The sequence below is a fragment of the Hypanus sabinus genome, chromosome 18 (assembly GCF_030144855.1).
Source record: "Hypanus sabinus isolate sHypSab1 chromosome 18, sHypSab1.hap1, whole genome shotgun sequence".
Taxonomy (NCBI): Eukaryota; Metazoa; Chordata; class Chondrichthyes; order Myliobatiformes; family Dasyatidae; genus Hypanus; species Hypanus sabinus.
The window spans coordinates 12,786,347-12,809,185 of record NC_082723.1 but is presented as its reverse complement, the minus strand read 5'-3'; the positions used below and the strand labels follow the sequence as shown (position 1 = coordinate 12,809,185).

Below are 22,839 nucleotides of genomic sequence, written 5' to 3'. Positions count from 1 at the left end.
TGGTTTGGAGAAACGTTGTCTCATTTCTATATACATTATATGGTTATACAAGTTATATGCATGTATATAGTTCAATGACAATAAACTTGACTTGATACTAAATTCAGCAGATGCTGTAATCCAGAGCAAAAGACAAACTGCCAGATGAAGTCTGGTCAAACAACATCTGTGGGGGCAAAGGAAGAGTTGATGTTTCAGGTGGACACCTGCAGAGTTCCCCCAGCAGTTTGCTACATTCATTCCATCATTTAGTTTTTAATTATTTAAAAATGTTTTGACTTGTTTTAAAAAATGCCCTTCATTTCTTTAGTTAATTGAGAGACACAGTATCAAAAACAATTCACAGTGGTCCTGATATACGGTCTCAACTTGAAATATTTCTTTCCCTCCTGATCCACTGAATTTTTCCAGCAGTTCAGTTTTTGCTCAAGTAAACTACAGTTAGTTCTAGGCAACATGGCTACAAAATAGGGGGACAATAAGTCTAAACTGAAATGTGTGAAAGTTTCTTCTCTGTGAAAGTTCCTTTTCCAGAGGAAATCTCTGGAATTCTGTCCCCATGGGAGGCCAGATTATAATTAAGATGGAGATTGAGAAATATTTGAAAGATCAAGGAACTTAGGAAATGGATGAACTGTCACAGAGGAGGAGTTGAACTCAGCACAAATAAACCATGATCATCTTGAATGGTAGGGTCGGCTTGAGAGGCCTGCGGCCTACTCTTGCTGCCATCTCCTTCTGCTTCCAAGTGGCAAAGCTGAGGCACTTGTCAACGTCTCCAAATGTGTTTTGTGTGGACAGATACCAATTATATCATGGGATATTAATCTAGTGAAGATCCAAATGCTATAATTAATCTCAACACATCTAGTGCCAAAGAATTGCAACTTTCTGCAGTGGTTTCCTGTCCCTAAATTGACGTGGATAGAGTAATCTCCTCAGTTAAAGACACAGACCAGCACTTCAACAATGCAATGCAGAATTCAGAATTATCATCATGCCATTGGTTATGGGGGCTGCCACTGAATTTCAGAGCTCCATCAATTATCCCGTTTTGGTAAAGACAAAATCTACAACCACTCAGATTGATTAATGTTGTCAGCACTGAGAAGGAAGTAGAAAGTCTGACTGAATTGAGGTCAGCTTCATGCAAGGTGAAAGGAAGTCTTAGGAAGCAATGAAGATTGTCAGGGTGTCGGTGGAAATAGAAGAACAGAATGGTGATGAATGGAATAAGAGGCTGGAAAGAAGGATGAAATGAGCCAAGGGAAACAAGGAAGAAAGGGTGAAAGAGAAGACAAGTTGCAAGGGGGAAGAAAAGGGGGAAAAGGTGGAAAAGCAGAAAGGAGATGGAGTAAAAAGCCAGGGGAGAAAATGCAAGAGCATTTGAGACAATAGGAATGTGGTGGAAGATATATGTCAGGAAAAAGGGGAATGTAATGAGTGAGGGTATGAAAGGAGCTTGGAAGTGAATGTTAAGGGTGGTAGGGCAAAGGGGAGTGCAAGGTGAAAGAGACAAGAAAGCTGAGGGTGTACATCAATAGCAGAGAAGACAAAAGGTAAATGAAAGGGGTGAAGAGTTTAAAGGGAGAAGAAGAGCAATTGGGGCATGGAATTAAACCAGTACAGAAAAAGCAGATGGTTAATGGAGTTACGAAGTGAGGGGTAAAGCGATGAAATGTGGATGAAATGTGCTTGAAGGTTGTGGACAGGGAGTGTACTTCAATGTTCCTCACCTTTTCCTTTTGTAGCTTCAGCAGAACCTCCTGCTGCTTCCTGACAATGACAGGCCTTTTGTCATCTTGCCCTTTGTCCTGGAGATGTCTGTGGAATTAATCATTTCAATAAACACAGGTGACACACATTTAGTTCATACCATAATCTGCACTGGTATCACAGAATACACTGTGGCGACTTTATTGGGTGCTCCTGTGCACCAGCGCGTTAATGCAATTATCTAATTAGCCAATCCTGTACTAGCAACTCAATGCATAAAAGCTCGCAGACATGGTCAACAGATTCAGCTGTTGTTCAGACTAAGCATCAGAATGGGTAAGAAATGTAATCTAAGTGACTTTGACCATGGAATGATTGTTGGTGCCAGACGGGGTGATTTGAGTATCTCAGAAATTGCTGATCTACTGGGATTTGCATGTACAACAGTCTCTAGAGTTTACAGAGAATGGTGCAAAGAACAAAAAAACATCCAGTGAACATCAATTCTATGATAAAAACACCTTGTTAATGACAGAGGTCAAAGGAGAATGGCCAGACTGGTTCAAGGTGACAGGAAGGCAACAGTAACTCACATAGCCATGTGTTACAACAGTGATGGGCAGAGAAGCACCTCTGAATACACAACATGTCAAACCCTGAAGTGGATGGGCTACAGCAGCAGAAGACCACACCGTACTCCACTCCTGTGGCCATGTTATTAGGCACAATCCTGTCTGCATTATACCATAATAGTGTCACGGACCTCTATTGGACTCTAGTCTGACAGCCTCTGACACAAAATGTTGCAATGGTTTCTTCTTCCTGCTGGACGGCACACAAATCAGTCTGGCCTCATGCAAGGTGCAGGATCCTCCCCCTACAGTCACTATCCTGTTCAATCACCTTCCCCTCTCAAGGGGCAGATCATCATCTCCCGTTCCTGAACATTGTTCCATATTCACTCTGCAAAGCTCGCACTGAGAAAGAGCGGCTCACGTTTTCTGATGCTCCAGCCAGGCCAGCTCAGCCTTGGTCTTTTCCTGGAGTGCCTTCTCCCTCAGTCGGAACAGAGCTGCCTGGTGCCTGGCTCGAAGATCCTCTTCCTTCAGGTACTGGTGGGCCATCTCGAGAGTAAAACGGCTGAATGCATCGTGGTTCCCAAAGACAGACCTTCCTGTTTCCTCCCACTGCAGCAAAAATTTAAATGGAAATCAGAAACCCTCGATTACCAAGGCTCCCAGTCTATGGAAGTCTTTGAAGCACGTAGTCAAGAGAAATGCTAATCTAATGACAGTTACACTTACAGGATAGTGCTGTTGTTTTAAAAAGCACAACATCAACATGGAATTTATATACCAACTTTAATGAGGGGAAAGTTCCGAAGGCACCTCACAGCAAATTATGAGAGTGAGCTAAAAGCAAACAGGCAACCCTTCCCTTGGTGAAGGAAAAATTTCCAACAGAGAGAAACTTTTCAGCCAATCAGACAGAACTACATGGACACCAGTTGTTCAAATGGAGCTACCTGCTTCAACCTCATTGGCTTTCCTAAATGATAATTCTAAATGATAATTCTAAATGATAATTCTAAATGATAATTCTAAGTCACCTAAATCTGATAAATTTTCAATAACATTGATTCTATTCCTACCAGTGTGATGGATATTTACTTTCCAGGGCCCAAGGTGCCTCTTGCTAACCTTCGCTTTCTAGTATGGCAGCATGACCTATTCAAGGGTCAAAGAGTTGTTTTTGACTAGTAAACGTATGACCAATATTCCTTGCTCAGTCTCTGTCGTAAACAATGGAAAATGAGGCTCTCATTAGCCCACGATTTAATCAAGAAACAGAATGGGGTCCACGTTGACCTAATTAAACATTGCATTCACCTAACCTGATGAGTCGAACTAAATGTATCCCACGCAGACGACGTTAACCAATAGCAAGTCAGCATAAATGTTAGAAAGCAGTTAGTAAGAATGACAAGGATGCAGTGCAGAAAAATGTATCTAAAGTTCATTCCTTGGCCTTCAGTTGCTGTGCAGATGACTCATTTGTCTGAACTCGTTGGTATGTCGATTTAGTTTGAAAGGATTGTACCTGTGTTTGAAAATCATTTGCTGTTTTGAAATCTTTTGTAATTTGGGAATCATTCATAAGCTTGTAATCCTGTAAGTTTCAAGTCTATGTCAAGAAGTATTTATTTAAATTAAATGTGTATCACTAAATATAAAACAAACAATGTTAAACTACTTTAAACACAAGAGATTCTGCAGATACTGGAAATCCAGAGCAACGCACACACAAAATGCTGGAGGAACTCTGCAGGTCAGGCAGCATCTATGGAAATGAATAAACAGTCAATGTTCCAGGCTGAAATGGATGATCAGGGATGAAGGGTCTTGGCCTAAAAAGTCAAGTGTTTATTTCCATAGATGCTACCTGACCTACTGAGGTTCTCCAGCATGTTGTGTGTGTTGCTTTAAACTACTTTGTGAGTTGGAAGCATTTTGTCCTTAGACAAAAGGGCATTCCCACTACTCAAATAGTGATTGTGGACAACTAAACTGAGCTATGGAAACAAAGTAATGAAGTAAGTTAGTCCTTGAAGTGCAGGCTGATGCAGTACAATCTCCCTCGAGTCAAGGTACTCTACCGAATAGGGCTTAAAGTCTTCTTTTAAGTTGAGAGTTTACAGACAGCAAACTCAATATCATCACACTGGCTCTACCTTGCTAAAAGAAGTGCTTGGCGTGTGCGGTACACTGCTGTTCCTTGAATGCAACTTCTTAATTCTTTCCATTGTCTGCCTATAATGGCTCTCAGAAGGCAACAGGGACCAGAGGGATTGCTCCACCAGTTTATCCTTCATCGGTGATCCACGGGTGACAGAGGTGTGAGCAGTTCCTGAAACAGATTCAAACAATTGAGTAAACAACATAGATGCAGTTTCCTGTCAGGATGTTCTACTTGTTCAGAGGTGGCTTCAATCCGAACTCAGATAACATCAATTTGTAGTAGAAATATCCAAATTAACAGTCACATGTGAGAGAGGCATTCCTGGGCAGTGAGTCAGCTGGGCCTCCCGAGTATTTTTTGAGATAGCAGAACATCACTGAAATTAAAACACTTTAAACACTGCAAGTGAGGAGTGGGATTTGAAGATCACTTAGGGCAAACTGGATCTATCATGTTAGTGCTAATATTTCATCTGAACCAATGCATCAGATGTGGACATAATATCACCAAATTGACTGACTTAACTAGTAATGAGCCCTGCAGAGCTTCTTCACATTGTCCAGAACAAGATGATCTGCTTGAAGGAGACAGAATCAACTCTAACGAACAGAATTAAAATTTTAGTGATTTAGTGGTTAATGTATTGTCCAAACTCACAGAATTGGAGTTTCATAACTTCCATAGTACTAAGGGCATCAAAGGTTACAGGGAGACGGCAATAGAATGGAGCAGAGAGGGATAATGAATGATTGATTGGCAGAGTAAACACAGTGGGCCAAATGCCCTATGGTCTAAGGTCACAACTTAAAAGTTTCACTCTCATGGAAGGAGTTGATTCAAACAAATGTAAATTTGATAAGATGCCTCAAACAATTTTGGGAAACAAAATGATTTTTAGTTTATGACATGACTTGCACCAAAAGGCAATGTATTTAAGGCATTCCTGGCCAATGGTGACTCTGGGCCAATGGTTCACAAAGTTCTCCAGCCCTGTGGCACTCCCTCTGTCATGGTTGGAACCGCTGTAGCTAATTGAGGAAGATTAAGTAGTGAACAATTCCAGAATAATGGCATCATGTAACCATTTGGATGGCCACGGTAAAAGCAAAATGAAAGTTAAGGATGGGGAAATTAGTCATATATTCATACAGCACAGAAATAAGTCCTTCAACCCACTGAGACCCACCTGGTTATCAACCATCCTGATGACCCACCAGCAGCATCTGCATCCCATCTCACTCCTCTTACACCGTGGTCACCCAGGATAATCAGCATACCATGATCAGGAAGAACCAACTCTGCTCTATGGTAGAACAGTTAATGTAGCAATATTACAGCAGTAGAAAGCCAGGTTCTATTCTACTGCTCTCTGTAAGGACTTTGTACATTCTCCCTGTGACCGTGTGGATTTCTTCTGGATGCTGCAGTTTCCTCACACATTCCAAATATGTACAAGTTAGTAGGTTATGGTCGATGGGTATAGTTGAGAATATAATGGGTATATATCTGTTGTATCTCCAAATAAACAAAAGAATGAGTATAACTTGTACCATTCTCACCCGCTGAGATCTCTGCACCTGCCCTGCTCCTCCTGCTCGTCAGATGTTCAGTGGAGTCAGGGGACATCAAGGACCTCTTCATCCCCAGAGCTGAGTCTCCTTTCAGGGGTGTTTTCATCCTGCAGAGGAGATTGGTGTGAAGGACAACGAAAGCAAAATTCTGCTTAGATTTTTTCTCATTATCAAGGACCAACAGGAGCAGAGAATTTTCTGGCTTCCGGCTCATTTTAGTTGTTGCTCCTTCACCATCCTACATCATTCATTTTTATTTACAAGATAATTCCCACCCTACCCCTGAAACCCACACCAGGCTCCCACCATCCACTGTGAGATTGGTATAAGGAATGTGATAACTTTGTCAAGGGTTTCTTACTAACCAAAAGAAAGGCTGCTTTCCATTATATGCGGGGCCAGTAATCAAATGAAAAATGATGGATATACCAATGACTTCAACATTGCTGGAGGTTGGCATGGGAAAAGAGAGACAAAGGCATCTCCTTAGAACATCCGAAAGCCTTGGTTGATCTTGCCTCCATTGGCCATATAATGGAATAAGTTTCAGATCATCCTTAACCTGCATAAAGCCTTTTTAATCTTACCCAACTGATTGCCCTTCCCTTTGAGTCAGTATGTTTTGGTCCTGCAACAGTCTGCTCAGGGGAACAGCTTATTTTGAACCAGACATGAGACACGGTAGCACATGGGGGGGGGGGGGGGCAGCATGGTAGCGTAGTCGTTAGCGTACTGCTTCACAACACCACCTGTAAGATCGGGATTCAATTCCTGCTGCTGTCCATAAACGAGTTGGTACATTCTCCCTGTGACCACATGGGTTTCCTCCAGGTGCTCTAGTTTCCTCCCACACTCCAAGAATGTATGGGTTAGACAATAGACAATAGACAGTAGGTGCAGGAGTAGGCCATTCGGCCCTTTTAGCCAGCACCGCCATTCACTGTGATCATGGCTGATCACACACAATCAATACCCCGTTCCTGCCCTCTCCCCATATCCCTTGACCCCGCTATCTATAAGAGCTCTATCTAACTCTCTCTTGAAAGCATCCAGAGACTTGGGCTCCACTGCCTTCTGGGGCAGAGCATTCCACGTATCCACCACTCTCTGGGTGAAAAAGTTTTTCTGCATCTCTGTTCTAAATGGCTTATCCCTTATTCTTAAACTGTGGCCTCTAATTCTGGACTCACCCATCAGCGGGAACATGCTTCCTGCCTCCAGTGTGTCCAATCCCTTAATAATCTTATATGTTTCAATCAGATCCCCTCTCATCCTTCTAAATTCCAGTGTATACAAGCCCAGTCGCTCCAATCTTTCAACATGTGACAGTCCCGCCATTCCGGGAATTAACCTTGTGAACCTGCGCTGCACTCCCTCAATAGCAAGGATGTCCTTCCTCAAATTTGGAGACCAAAACTGCACACAATACTCCAGGTGGGGTCTCACCAGGGCCCTGCACAGCTGCAGAAGGATCTCTTTACTCCTATACTCAATTCCTCTTGTTATAAAGGCCAGCATGCCATTAGCTTTCTTCACTGCCTGCTGTACCTGCATGCTTGCTTTCATTGACTGATGTACAAGAACACCTAGATCTTGTTGTACTTCCCCTTTTCCTAACTTGACTCCATTTAGATAGTAATCTGCCTTCCTGTTCTTGCCACCAAAGTGGATAACCTCAAATTTATCCACATTAAACTGCATTTGCCCACTCACCCAACCTGTCCAAGTCACCCTGCATTCTCATAACATCCTCCTGACATTTCACACTGCCACCCAGCTTTGTATCATCAGCAAATTTGCTAATGTTACTTTTAATCCCTTCATCTAAATCATCAATGAATATTGTAAACAGCTGCGGTCCCACCACCGAACCTTGCGGTACCCCACTGGTCACAGTCTGCCATTCCAAAAGGGACCCGTTAATCGCTACTCTTTGTTTCCTGTCAGCCAGCCAATTTTCAATCCATGTCAGTATTCTGCCCCCAGTACCATGTGCCCTAATTTTGCCCACTATCTCCTATGTGGGACTTCATCAAAAGCTTTCTGGAAGTTCAGGTACACTACATCCACTGGCTCTCCCTTGTCCATTTTCATAGTTACATCTGCAAAAAACTCCAGAAGATTAGTCAAGCATGATTTTCCCTTCATAAATCCATGCTGACTCGGACTGATCCTTCTACTGCTATCCAAATGTGTTGTAATTTCCTCTTTTATAATTGACTCCAGCATCTTTCCCACCACTGACGTCAGGCTAACCGGTCTATAATTCCCTGTTTTCTCTTTCCCTCCTTTCTTGAAAAGTGGGACAACATTAGCCACCCTCCAATCAGCAGGAACTGTTCCTGAATCTATAGAACATTGGAAAATGATTACCAATGCGTCCATGATTTCTAGAGCCACCTCTTTAAGTACCCTGGGATGCAGACCATCTGGTCCCAGGGACTTATCAGCCTTCAGACTCAACAGTCTATCCAACACCGTTTCTTGCCTAATATAAATTTCCTTCAGTTCATCCTTTACCCTAGTTCCTTTGGCCACTATTACATCTGGGAGATTGTTTGTGTCTTCCCTAGTGAAGACAGATCCAAAGTACCTGTTCAACTCATCTGCCATTTCCTTGTTCCCCATAATAAATTCACCTGTTTCTGTCTTCCATGGCCCAGTTTTGGTCTGAACTATTTTTTCGCTATTCACATACCTAAAGAAGCTTGTACTATCCTCCTTTATAGGGTCAGCAAGTTGTAGGTATCCTACTTTGGCTCCTGACACATGGTGAAAGTTACAGACTGTTCCCAGCACATTCTCATTGCAATCAGCACTGTATATTTTAATGTGTATATAGTAGATAAGGTTATTTAATAATAGAAACATTTGGAACCAGTTAGTTCTTACACACCTTTATCAAATCTCCTTTCAACCTTATTTGCCCTAAGGAGAAGTATCCCAGCTTCTACAGTCTAACTTTCAGACTGAAATACTTTTTTATCCCTGGAATCTTTCCAGTAAAACTTTTTGTTCTGTCTCTAGGACTTTCACAGCCTACAGTGTGGTGAGCACAGTGGGGTCAATTACTCAAAACAGTAACCTTTTCTCTTCTCAGTCTTCGCCAACCCAGTGGGAGTGTGCCCAAGTAATACATGGTGAGAAAAAGGGAGAGGGAAATTCAAAACTAATCCATGGAAACAATATTGGTGATATGAATCCAAGTATAACCTTTACCCTGAGCTTTAAGAATGAATCCCACTGGATTCACCAGTTGACAGTGGTCACATGAACCCATGTCTCTAGTGAGGTATTTTCAGGACTGCATGGAATGGTGGTGTTTTACCCAACTAATGAAGCACCATGAAAGACTGAAAGAGTGTAAAACAAGCATTGGACATAGTTCCAACAAGGAATTTAAAGTAACCCCCTGGCCAGTTCCCAGCTCAGTGTGTCCCAGAACCTCAGAACTGTGAAATGCCTACCACTGGCCAAAACTTTCAAAATAAAATGGAGGATACAGAAGAAAGTAAGGTCCCTACCCCAAACCAGAACCTCTCTTTCACCTTAACTCCTCAGTTTCCTCTTGGAGTTGTTTCATCAGCTCAGCTAGCCTCTGGGTCACTGGGTCCTCCTTTCTCTTCACCATCTCATTTGTGGTCACTTTCCTGGGATTGATTGCAGTCCTGGAATCACCGAAAGGCTGAAAAGGAAAGCATCACATTTAGCTTATGTGTGATTAATGCAGCAACAACTGTATTTATACAGTGTCTTCAAACTGAGAAAGCTTCCTCAAATTTCAAAAAAAAATTCTACCTTCTCTTTAAATATTTCTAATGATCTCACCTCCAGAAATCACCACCCTCAACCCGAGGTAGAGAATTCCAAAGATTCACCCATTGTCTGCAGGAAGAAATTCCTATACACCTCAGTAAATGACCATCCCATTTACTTGTAACTATGGTCCCTTGTTCAAGATTTCAGGAGAAACATCCAAGCATCCATCCACCCTCTTAGGATCTTGTATGCTCAGAAAATTTCACTCATTCTAAACCCCAAATAATACAGTCCAAACTTCTTTATCCACTTGTGATAGGCTGACTCTCTCCTCCCAGGAATGAGTCTGGTTAATCTCCACAGGACTGCCTTCAACATGGGATATCCTTTCTTATCCACTGGAATGAAAATAGCACAGTCTTCCATGTGTGACTTCAACAACACCCTGTATGACTGCAGTAATACTCCTCCCTTTCTAAAGTGTCTAGCCATTTGCAACCAAGGCCAACGTGCCATTGTCAGTAGGTCAGTCAGTACATATTGATTTACTTCAGGTTTATATCCTTCCTTCAGAAGTAGGGAAAGACAGAAATCAATCATGTTTTATGCTGCAGTGAAGATTGTGAGAAGAAAGGGAATATCTGTGGTGGAGTGGAGAGGCGGATAGAGACATAGAGCGGGTGTTGCTGTGGAAGCAAGATCAGCACGATCAACAAGAAGATCAGTAACTGTCTGGGAGTTTGGTTCTGATGAAAGGTCGTCAATCCGTTACATTGACTCCATTCTTCTCCCTCCACAGGAGCTCCCTGAACAAAGGAGAAGTCTGTTCGGTTTCATATTTCTAGCAACATTTTCTATTTCACTATTCCAGTATTGTGTTTTTTTTTCCTACCCCTGTTCTCCTTAATTTCCTATTTATACAAATACAGATCAACTCTGATCAACCAGCAGTCTCTACCCTGCCTCAGTCAGACGGCCCCCATTTTCGCTTGCTCACCACTCTAACACAAGCATTGCATTGGAGACACAAAATTCTACAGATTCTGGAATCTAGAATGAAAACTAAACTGCTAAAGGAATTCAACAGGTCAGGCAGCATCCATGAAAGGAAAGGGACAGCTGAGGTGTCGACACCCTTATTTTGTCTTCACATTTCAAACTTTTTCCAGTTCAGATGAAAACTAATTGACCTGCAATGTTAACTTCATTTCCCTCTCCACAGATGCTGCCTGTTTCTTGAGTACTTCCAGCACTTTCTGTTGTTACTTCAGATCTTCAGCATCTGCAGCATTTTTGCTGAACAAGTCGGAAGGTCAAAAGGATACAAGAAACTGGAAACATTTAATCAGCAGCTTCTCTGCCTTTGTTGATTGACCATGTGTTTTGTTTTGAACCGTGAGGAATTACATCGAGGAATCTGTCAAAGCATATATGTGATCTGTTTCCTGGCACAGAAGGATCATGTGAATTACCAGTCACCTTGGCTAATTAAATATTGTTTTACTTTTCCATTTTTCTTTTTCTTTTCCTCACAGTCCAACCTCTCTTTCCCATTCTCAGTTCCCCTGACTTTAAACAGATTTCCTCTACTGCATCCCTCTGATTCCCCCTCCTTGTGTTATTTATTTCTCAGTCTTCTGACATGCCGCCTACATCCCATCAGGGTTCCTGACAGCCCCTCACTTCACAGCCAAACCTAAACAGGTGTAAACAGGTTTTCTTGGGAGTTAGAGGGTAGCTGGGTACAGCACTAACTGTAAGCACTTAGCTAGTATTTACCTCACCATCACTAAGGAAATTCGAGCATCCAGCAAGGCTGTTGACATGGGAAGGAGAGAAATATTCCCCCGAGCAGCCTTTGTAATGGACGAAAATTTTTTTAAAAAACAACAATTTTTGGGTGTCAATGGTACAAGCTTCTGCAGAAGTTTATCACAGGGACAGTTCCTAGTGATCTACTCTGGACAGCCCCAGTTACATCCTGAGTGGGTTTTTGACCTGGGATCATTTTGACAGAGACTTTAGTGGTTTCTGGGAGAAGCCATGGGTTCAATGATGTGGCGTAGTGACATTGCATTCTTGTCATGGTTAATGGAGGAGTTGAAAATACACTTCTCCCTTTCAAGAATTCTGTGGAACATACAGTTTAGGATGAGAGCACATGCAGTATCTAGAGCAGGAGTTCCCAACCTGCCATGGACCAACACCATTAAGCAAGGGGTCCACGACTCCAGGTTGGGATCCCTGCTCTAGAGTGAGGCAATAAAGAAGCAGCCATGTTGCCATTTTGCTGAGCAGTAACGTAGGTGTTAATTAGAAAGACAACAGTCAAATCTTCAAAGGGTTGGGGAGAAAACAAATGGAAAATGACTCTTAATATTGAAGTTGTAGTAATGGAGCCATGAATGAGGAAAGTCTTACCTTCCCACTGTGAGAGTTTCTGTGGGACTGAGAGCTCAGGTAATAACAGCTGCGTTCATTGATACCTGTCAAATTACAGAATAATAGACAATTAAGAGCAAGGTTAAAGTTGTGATGTTTAATACAAAACAGTGATGGAGTTTATACTTGCAGAAAGCCTTCCGCAGCTCCAGCCCCTCATTTGGTGCTTGACATACAATGGAGTACCTTAGAAGTTTAAAAGTTTAATCTCAGCCAGTTCTACACAGCATGTCCCCATAAAACCACAGTTAGTGAACAAATATTCTGTTTTTGTTAATATTGAATAAGGAATGAATATTGGTAAGCATCACGGAACTTCTAAAAATCTTTCTCATCCATGCAAGAGAGCAAATGGGATTTTAGCAAGCTTTGTTCTTAAGTATCATTCATTATGTCCGTGTTGTATTATGTCAGTGATCATGGTCTTTCCGTGACCATGATTGTTCTTGCCAAATTTTTCTGCAGAAAGGGTTTGCTATTGCCACCTTCTGGGCAGTGTCTTTACAAGACGGGTGAGCCCAGCCGTTATCAATACTCCTCAGAGACTGTCTGCCTGGCTTCACGTCATCCTTCACGGGGGAGTGAAGCAGGTGCCACACCTTGCCCCAGGACGACGTGCAGGCTAGCAGAGGGAAGGGGAGCCTCGCGCCTCCTTTGGTACAGACATATCTCCACCTTGCCATCCAACTGCTTAAGTATGGTCTTTCTAAAACAGGATCATTTTCCCTGCAGTTGGGTGACTTTACAATAGGTGTGTTGCATAGAGATTTAGGGCAGCTTTAGTGCCAGTATCTAATAACACAAAAAGAGAAGACCTATACATTACAAAGGCCCCTTATGCAAAATATCCATCTGCAGCAGAACATGTGTTAGTGCCTTATGTAAAAGAGAATATGGTAGAGGGAGCTTATTCATTAAGATAAAAGAGAACTTGAAGCCTGAAGGGATTTTTTTTTGCTGTGCAGCTTCTCTAACAGGCAAATACCTTTTTAGATCTATTTGCCTTTTGTTCTGATGAAACTTTGATGTAGATTAAAATTCCTCTCTGCCAGCTCCCCAACTTCATCTTTAGGGAACTGAGTATGCATGGCCTGCATGTTATGTCATAAGCAAAATTTTTATATAAAATAAAAATTCCACTCAGTGGGTTGTCAAAGTTTAACAACCCTCTGGCAAAAGCAATTGAATTCAAGTATACCCATGTTAATATGGACAAGATGCCATTACTTACAATGGTGTACTTCTATGTATGGGTGGTGGGGTGGAGATACATCTCTACCAAGGCCTGCAGGTCGCCCTTGGGTAAGGTGTAGCATCTATGTAGCACCCTTCCACCTGGCCAGGGTCACGTGAAGTCCTTGGAGCAGGTGGTGGATAGTTGTATGAGCAGTTGGTGCATATCACAAGTCCTGGTTATGCGACCATTGACACCAGGTAGGCAATCTCTGAAGAGTATTAATAATGGCTGGAGTCACTCATCTTGTAAAGACACTGTCCAGAAGAGGGCAAACCACTTCTATAGAAACACTTGACAAGAGCAATCGTGGTCAAAGACTATGATCGCCTCCATCACATGACACAGGACATGATGATAATGTACTTATATGTGACTGAAGTTAAAGAATAAGTATATTTTGGAGTTAATGGACCTATGGTCTCTACTTCCCACAACTGCACAGATGCTCCACTTTCAACCACTACAGGCTTCAGATAAAAGTGACAACGATTCTGAACAGATTCTGATGGTGGCTTTAACCACAGATCTCCTCCACCCACAAGGGCCATGGTGCCAGAGATACCCACCACACTCCTTGGCTGTGACGGACTCCTTGTCTCCCGAGAACGAGTTGGGTATGGTCCTGGATGATGACCAATGTGAGCTCAATCTCTGACTGTTTTGGATCAAGGGTTTGTTGCCATCTTGCATGTTGCCTGTTTCCCAAGATCCTCTAAGTTGGGGAACAAAGAATTGTTCATAGAAAAGATTTTCTCATTCTTTAAAACAGAACTACACCAAAATTAAACACATAGAAATAAAACATTGAGGCCAATTGGTCCAAGCTGGTTATTAAGCTCAAGGCAACTCTCTTCCCATTCAAGTCTGATTAACTCCTGTCAGAATGTTAGACCACACCAAGGCAGACACAGTTATACATACTGTAATAGTTACCTATTATTATCATATATTACTGTAACACTTTGTTCTGCGTTCAGTTTTGGTTTAACTTGTACTACCTCATTATGTTGTTGTAGTGAGTTCATTTGTATGAACTGTATGCAAAACAAGTTTTTCCACTGCACCTTGGTATATGTGATAACAATAACCCAATTTACCAATGTATTATCATGCAAAATGGAGAGCAATGAACTCAGTATAACGTATTGCGGGGCTTGGCCATACTCCTGCAGTTATTGCAATTGAAAACTGTTAAACGGGTCCTGCTCAATTCAGAGGAAAACTCAACACGAGATCTCATTGCACAGGCCCAGGGACAATCTGGTGAATATCACTAGAGCAGTCCATACGATGATCAAGTAGCCACATGAAGCCTGAATTTGATGATGGAAAATGTATAAAAATTACCCGATTTCCTGTGTTCAGTGCAGAAATTGCCTGAGATATTCAGCAGCTTTCTTGTTGCTGGAACAAGCTAAGCCTTTCATGATTGGAATGGGCCCAGTGTTGAATGATTCCTTGGCCATTTGACATCCACCTATTCTTATTTCCCTAGCTTCCCTTTCAATGCTCTTCACACTTATGCAATGATTTGGCCTTCTTTGTCCATTCCTGCATTGAGGCTAACTCAGAATTCATTGGAATAAAAATTATTATTGCTTCCAAGGTTAGAATCAGAATCAGGTTTATTATCACTGGCATGTGTCATGGAATTTGTTAACTTAGCAGCAGCAGTTCAATGCAATACATGATATAGAAGAAGAAAAAAATAATAATAAGTAAGTTAATTGTGGCACGTGGCCAAGTGGTTAAGGTATTGGACTAGCAATCTGAAGGTCGTGAGTTTGAGCCCCAGCCAAGGCAGCGTGTTGTGTCCTAGTGCAAGGCATTTAACCACACATTGCTCCAGTCCACCCAGCTGAAAATGGGTACCTGCAAAATGCTGGGGGTTAACGTTGCGATAGTCTGGCGTCCTATCTGTTGAGGGGGGGGGGTGTCTCGTACTCTCAGTCGCTTCACGCCACGGAAACCAGTATAAGCACCGGCCTGATGAGCCTATAAGGCTCGGGACAGACTTTAACTTTAACTAATTAAGTTAATTATGGTATACATATATTGAATAGATTAAAAGTCATGTAAAAACAGAAATATATATTTAAAAAGTGAGGTAGTGTTCACAGGTCCATTGTCCATTTAGGAATCGGATGGCAGAGGGGAAAAAGCTGTTCCTGAATCGCTGAGTGTGTGCCTTCAGGCTTCTGTACCTCCTATCCAATGGCAACAGTAAGAAAAGGACATACCCTGGGTTCTGGAGGTCCTTAACAATGGACACTGCCTTTCTGAGACACTGCTCCTTGAAGATGGCCTGGGTACTTTATAGGCTAGTACCCAAGATGGAGCTGACTAGATTTACAACCTTCTGCAGCTTCTTTCAGTCCTGTGCAGTCTCCCCCCCACCCCACCCCCACAACAGACAGTGATGCAGCTTGTTAGAATGCTCTCCACAGTACATCTATAGATGTTTTTGAGTGTTTTTGTTGACATACCAAATCTCTTCAAACTCCTAATGAAGTATAGTCACTGTCTTGCCTTCTTTATAGCTGCATCGATATGTTGGGACCAGGTCAGGTCATTTGAGATCTTGACACCCAGGAACTTGGATCTGCTTGCTCTCTCCACTTCTGATCCCTCTATGAGGATTAGTATGTGTTTCTTCATCTTACCCTTCCAGAAGTCCATATTCAGCTCTTTTGTCTTACTGATGTTGAGTGCAAGGTTGTTGCTCTCCTTCTAAGATTCCACCAACAATAGTTGTATCATCAGCAAATTTTTAAATGGTATTTGAGCTATGCCTAGCCACATAGTCATGGATATAGAGAGAGAGTAGAGCAGAGGGCTAAGCACACACCCCTGAGGTACACCAATGTTGATCATCAGCAAGGAGGAGATATTGTCACCAATCCACACAGATTGTGGTCTTCCGGTTAGGATGTTGAGGATCCAATTGTAGAGGGAGGTACAAAGGCCCAGGTTCTGTAACTTCTCAATGAGGATTGTGGGAATGATGGTATTAAATGCTGAGCTATAGTCGATGAACAGCATCCTGACGCAAGGGTTTGTGTTGTCTAGATGGTCTAAGGCTGTGTGAAGAGTCATTGAGATTCCATCTGTACCAATCTGATAATTGCCTCAACTCTGGACAATAAGTGAGCTCCACGTGCTAACGATCCTCTGAAAAAGGAATTTCTTCTAAAATCCCCACTCAATGGCCAAAACTGATCTTTTTACCTAAGACTATTCATTCAGGTAGTGCAATGGAGATACATTCCTAACAAAGAAGGTGTAAGGCACTCCTTCCCTCTGCTGACCTGTAGATCATGCTTGGGCAAGGTGTGACACCTGCTTAGCCCCCCTGATCAGGGTCACGTGAAGGCATGGGAGCAGGTGATGGATGATTGAATGAGGAGCTGATGGATATCACAAGTCCTGGTTTTGCAACCACTGACACCAGTCTCTGAAGGGTATTGATAATGGCTGGGCTGACCCAACTTGTAAGGACACTGCCCAGAGGAAAGCAATGGCAACCACTTCTGTAGAAAAAATTGCCAAGAATAGTCATGGTCAAGACCATGATCACCCACATGATGTAATGATGACGAAGATGATGACTCATTCAGATGACATCACTCACACCCCTCAACACTTTTTGTATTGTCACCCTCACTGAAGATGATCAGGTCAGTGCAATAACATAGGAAGAGATAATCATCTTCTTTCCGATGAATTCTGAGTTAGTCTCAATCCAGCTCTCTGTGGGTATGGATTAGGAGGACAAACCATCCTCCAAATGGCCGAGTAGCTCTGAGGTGCTGGAGCAGTAAACATTGTCTATTCTTCAATCAAGGAAAAATGCCAGTGTAGTGCTTGAATGTGCTTTGACTCTAGCCGGATGGCCAAACCTCCAGGAATTTCCCAGAGTCTTCATGAACAGAAGTTTCATTCAAGTAGAGAATGTGCTAAATTAGAAATTACTCTGTCTTCATATTTGTCTTACACATTTGATCACTTGTTAACAAAAAATATTGAGACGGGAAAATGGTTGGTTGTGTAAAGTGCTTAGCTTAGGGTTTCACCCATAAAACTGGCAACACTGGCATTGAGTGTGTACATTCTGTAGCACCTCAATTATCTGCCAACACTCTGCTTTGGTTGGTGGAAAGCATTGGCCATCATGGATGTCAGAGGTACAAGTTTTCACAAGCCATTTTTAGCCGGCATAACCTCACATTGACGCTCACACTACAGGCACTTTACTTCAGGGGCTGTTCAGAAATCTTTCACAGGCAAAGTGAGGAAAACATTTCAGTGACTCTTACATTGTCCAGCCTTCATTTGACAGTGCTCCTGAGAAGTATCATGAGATATTTTCTTCATTAAAAGGTGCATATTAATGAAAGTTGTTGTTTAAAACCAGTTCACATATGCATTTTGTTATCTGCATAATAATTTATGAACAAGTCCAATTTCTGAAATGATTCCTGGTTGAATGTGCATTGGCATCTCAAGGTTGTTGGTGGTGTGTGTTCCTTAAGTCTTAACTTACTCTTCACAAATACAACATATCCTCAAACACACATGGATTCTGAATCATTTGCATCTGGAAACTTAACTAAGCACATGTAGCTCATCATTGTTTGTGTTGGGTGAGATAGCTGTCTGGGTGAAAAATCTGGGTAAGGTTTAGATCTGAAGAATAGCTGTTTGGGCAAAGGACTATTGAGAAGGTGCAAATCAGACTGAATGGATTTACTATCAGAAAATGAGAGAAGGTAATGTGATGGGAAGAGAAAGATATAAAATAAAATAATTATTACATAAATGTGTGCGTAAAGTGACAACACAAAACAGCTCCACAGTTTTATCTGTAGCATCTAAAAGTTTTCCACATCAATTTCTACGTCTTCTAATGGTAAACATAATCTATTGTCACAATATCTTTGACAATAACACACAAAGGAAATACACAACTCTCAGTTTACACAAGAATACAGAGTCTATTTCCTGTTCCATTGGTGTTTCCAACAGTGTTAGAGAGGGCAGCAAATTCCATTGCTAATTCTAACAGTGAACTGAATTGTAGTTTTGCTAACCGGTAGCTGGGTGATATTGCAATTGAATGCCATGTTTGTCTACTTCCCAACAATGACTGGTTTTCTGAGGTGTTGTTTTCCAACTCAGAGGGATATCCTGAAGTTGCAAAATGGTCTATGTAAAAGTCTTTTAGGTTTCATAACAACTTCATCATGCAACATAGCTTGGATACAAACACACACTAAAAATGTTGGAAATACTTAGCAGGCCATATAGTATCTGCAGAAGGAGAAAGAAAGTTAATGTTTCAGGTTGTTCAAAATCATTGTTGCAGAGGATAAAAACAGAAGAGAAAACAAATGCAATGCTGTGTTAAGATAGAGACCAACTGAAACTGAGAGACCAATGATGTTGGTACAGTCTATGAGGGGATGAAGGCTTTTTATATCATTCAGTCTCTTCATCTCGTCCACATCACAGTCATTGCCTTTGTTTTCAATGTTCCTCCCAGTTCTCTGCAACTTAAAATTATTTTTTGCCTGAAGCATCTTAAAAGTGTGAGGAAATGCTCTTTCTTTGATTCAGACCCTTGGACAAGGTCATGCATTGGCTGGCTCTTTAAGCTGCTAACTCATGCCCACTTTGAAATACAATGCTGTGGACCACAGACAGTTCCTCACTTTAAGGAAACTTGGGCAGAAGGGCTTTTTCAATCCAGTTTCTCCGTTGGACAATGACCCTACTTAATGACTGCGTTCAGAAAATCAATTTAGTGTTAATATATCTTTAATACATATTGTCACCAGTGAATCAATTGTGAGAATTTAATTGGAGCTTCATCTAGAGCCAATGGTTGTGGTCCTCAGCAGTCAGGTGCCACCAGTTGGGATCCAATGGGAGAAGGTGGATGGGATTTGGTCTTGCAAGGAGCTGGCCAGTGGAAGGGTCTGAATCAAAGGAAGAAGACATGCATCAGGGAACACTCCTTGTACACTGTCAGATGCTCCAAGCATATTGATTTCTGGGAAATGCAACAACAATTACCACACACCAAGATTCCATGAGCAACAATATGCAAATGACAAGCATAAGACAAACTCCTCCATCTTCATCAGGTGTGATGCTTGCTGCATGTTAGTCCAGTGGAATTTATACCCCTCCTGATTGGTTAGTCCTCATCCAATCAAGTTTCAACTATCCTACATTGTTTACAATTGAATTCCAGTTATTACTTAGGCTACGTCCACACTAGACCTGATAAATCTGTATCCGAAGTTTTTCTCTTTGTTTTGACCCTCTGTCCACACTGAAATGGCGTTTTCCTCCCCTGAAAATGGAGCTTTTCTAAAACGCCCTCCAGAGTGTGTAAATTTGAAAATGCTGCTTGGGCAAGAGTAGTGTGGATGGGGTAACCGGAGATATCTAGAAACGCTGTCATGACGTGCCGGAGCAGATGGCGCATTTCATTGTTTTCTTGAATTCAACCCCCCACACATCCTAACAATTTCAGAACAGATGGCAATGAGACTGAAGCCAGAAGAGTTAGAAATGTACTCACCAAATACTTTGACTCATAACTTACTGAATAAATAAGTATACTCACTTTGCCCTGTTTCCTGTCCTTGCTTGTATGAAGGTGGTTTACCTATTTATGCAAGTACTTCTCTGACAATAGATGTGTAACAGCCTAATGTAACATTGTATGGAAATACAAGATAACACTGATGCAGACATGTTTTATACATTTAACAAGGTGTTTTGTACTGCAACCGAGTTAGTCAGTTTTTCAATGTTCATTGTCAGCTGGGTCATACTGCCTGTGAACTCCCTGTCAGTTGCCTCCATATGCTCCAGTATTTGTTTTTTTTTGTTTTAAGTCCTCCTGTGTGAAAGCAAACTGCTGTCTGTCGTTTGGCAATTTCATTTTAAGTTTTTCTAGTCTGTAACTGCACAAACACGCACCTTCACTGCAAGATTCGACACCAAACATGTCGCTTGTTTTCTGTAGATGTGTCCTGCGCATGCCCAGTTGGAGGAGATTTGCCCAAATACCTGTTTTAATGTGGACAGAGGTATTTTCAAAAATGCTTGGTGTAGATGCCTATCGTTTTTACGTGAAACCGGCGTTTTCAAAATTATCCAGTCTAGTGTGGATGTAGCCTTAGAGCGAGATCTTCACCTTTGTTAAAATTCTTTTTGGGACTACCTGGTAAAGGAAGCCATTGAAATAAAGCTAGAGGAAAAGAAGTTTAACAAAGACAAAGGTCTCGCTCTAAATAAGAACTGCAATTTGATCCAAGGTGGGAGAGCAGTGGTTGTAGTGTATATGGATTTCAGTAAGGCATTTGATAAGGTTCACCATGCAAGGCTCAATCAGAAAGGAGGCATGGGATCCAAGGAGACCTTGCTTTGTAGATCCAGAATTGGCTTGACCACAGAAGGCAAAGGGTGGTTGTAGATGGTTCATAATCTGCATGGAGGACAGCGACCAGTGGTGATCCACAGGGATCTGTCCTGGGACCCCTCCTCTTTGTGATTTTCATAAATGACCTGGATGAAGAAGTAGAAGGGTGGGTTCATAAGTTTGCTGATGACACAAAGGTTTGGGGTGTTGTGGATAGTCTGGAGAGTTGTCAAAGGTTACGCAGGAGATCAATAGGATAAAGAACTGGGCTGAGAAGTGGCAGATGGAGTTCAACCCAGATAAGTGTGAAGTGGTTTAGTTTGGTAGGTCAAATTTATAGACAGAATATAACATTAATGGTAAGACTCTTGGCAGTGTGGAGGATCTGAGAGATCTTGGGGTCCGTGTTCATAGGACACTCAAAGTTTCTGCGTAGGTTGACAGTGTTGTTAAGAAGCCTCATGGTGAGTTGGCATTCATCAACTGTGGGATTGAGTTCAAGATCTGTGAAGTAATGTTACAGCTATATAAGACCTTGGTCAGACCCCACTTTGAGTACTGTGTTCAGTTCTGGTCACCTCACTGCAGGAAGCATGTGGATACCACAGAGAGAGTGCAGAGATTTACAAGGATGCTGCCTGGATTGGAGGGTGTATCATAGGATGAGTGAACTTGGACTTTTCTCCTTGGAGTGACAGAGGATGAGAGGTGACCTGACAGAGGGTGTATAAGATGATGAGAGGCATTGATTGGGTAGATAGTCAGAGGCTTTTTCCCAGAGCTAAAATGGCTAACATGAGTGGGCATAGTTTTAAGGTGGTTGGAAATAGGTACTGAGGGGATGTCAGAGTTAAGTTTTTCACACAGAGAGTGGTGGGTGCATAGAATGCACTGTCAGCAGCAGGGTGGAAGCAGGTACAATTGGGTCTTTTAAAAGACTCTTAGATAGGTACATGGAACTTAGAAAAATAGAGGGCTATGCGCTAGGGAAACTCTAGGCAGTTTCTAGAGTAGGTTACATGGTCAGCACAACATTGTGGGCCAAAGGGCCTGTAATTGTAACTGTAGATTTCTATGTTCTATGTCCTATAAAACCTGATTGGATGAGGACTAACCAATCAGGAGGGATGGACTATGGGGGGGGTATAAATACCACTGGACTAGACAAGTTCAGGCATCATCCCTGATGAAGGTGGCAGAGTTTGTCATCGAAACGTTGGTTATAATCAATACCTGTACCCGACTGGAAGCCGGTATTCATTACCCTACATTAATTTCATTGTTAATTGTCTCCACATTATCACCTTCTCTACACACTAGGTGCAACTTACGCCCGTCTTTGGGATGTGGGAGGAAACCAGAGCACTATGAGAAAGCCCACGTGGTCACTGGAAGAATGGGCAAACACCACAAAGACAGCGTCTAAGGTCAGGATTAAACCCAAGTCTTGGGTGCAGTTAGCCACCACGGAGCACTTGCTGCAGTATCAGCCTAGAATGTGGTGCTTAGGTCCTTAGAAGGTCTTTTCCCCCACTCACAGCCCGAGACCCCATGGGCAAGAGCCACAACTCTGAAGGGCATTAATGATTAATTTTCCCGGACAGGGAGTGGCACTCACAAACCTTGCAGTGACCTTCTGGGAGAGCAGCATTTCTTGCCTGCATTGGCTCACACCAGAGGAATATAATTGCATGGAAACACAGCTGTCAACATGTTTTATGCTACAATCGGCTTATATAAATCTCATTGCATTTCTGCAGTAATAAGCTGTTCCTTTCCTGGCACAGAACAACACAAAAACAGCCAAAAGAGCTTAACAGATTGTGCGCTGTCCTAAATATATAGAAATAGCAACACCATTATAACATGGGAAGAGGCCTCACCAGTGTCAGGAGCTTCAACCAAACATATAAGCAAATAATTCTAAACATATTTACCCA

At 42.1% G+C, this 22,839-nt stretch overlaps 1 protein-coding gene across 1 annotated transcript in view; it reads right to left on the bottom strand.

Moving 5' to 3' along the window:
- The window catches only part of LOC132407330 (centrosome-associated protein 350-like), a 171,492-nt gene that overhangs the window by 50,511 nt on the left and 98,142 nt on the right, over positions 1–22,839 (bottom strand). Inside the window, exons 14-20 of the mRNA XM_059993673.1 lie at positions 14,031–14,176; positions 12,207–12,271; positions 9,575–9,711; positions 6,015–6,133; positions 4,448–4,623; positions 2,713–2,903; positions 1,737–1,824 (exon numbers count right to left, since the gene is read on the bottom strand). Of these exons, the coding sequence (XP_059849656.1) occupies positions 1,737–1,824; positions 2,713–2,903; positions 4,448–4,623; positions 6,015–6,133; positions 9,575–9,711; positions 12,207–12,271; positions 14,031–14,176 (922 nt within the window). The remainder of the gene's footprint in view (positions 1–1,736; positions 1,825–2,712; positions 2,904–4,447; positions 4,624–6,014; positions 6,134–9,574; positions 9,712–12,206; positions 12,272–14,030; positions 14,177–22,839) is intronic.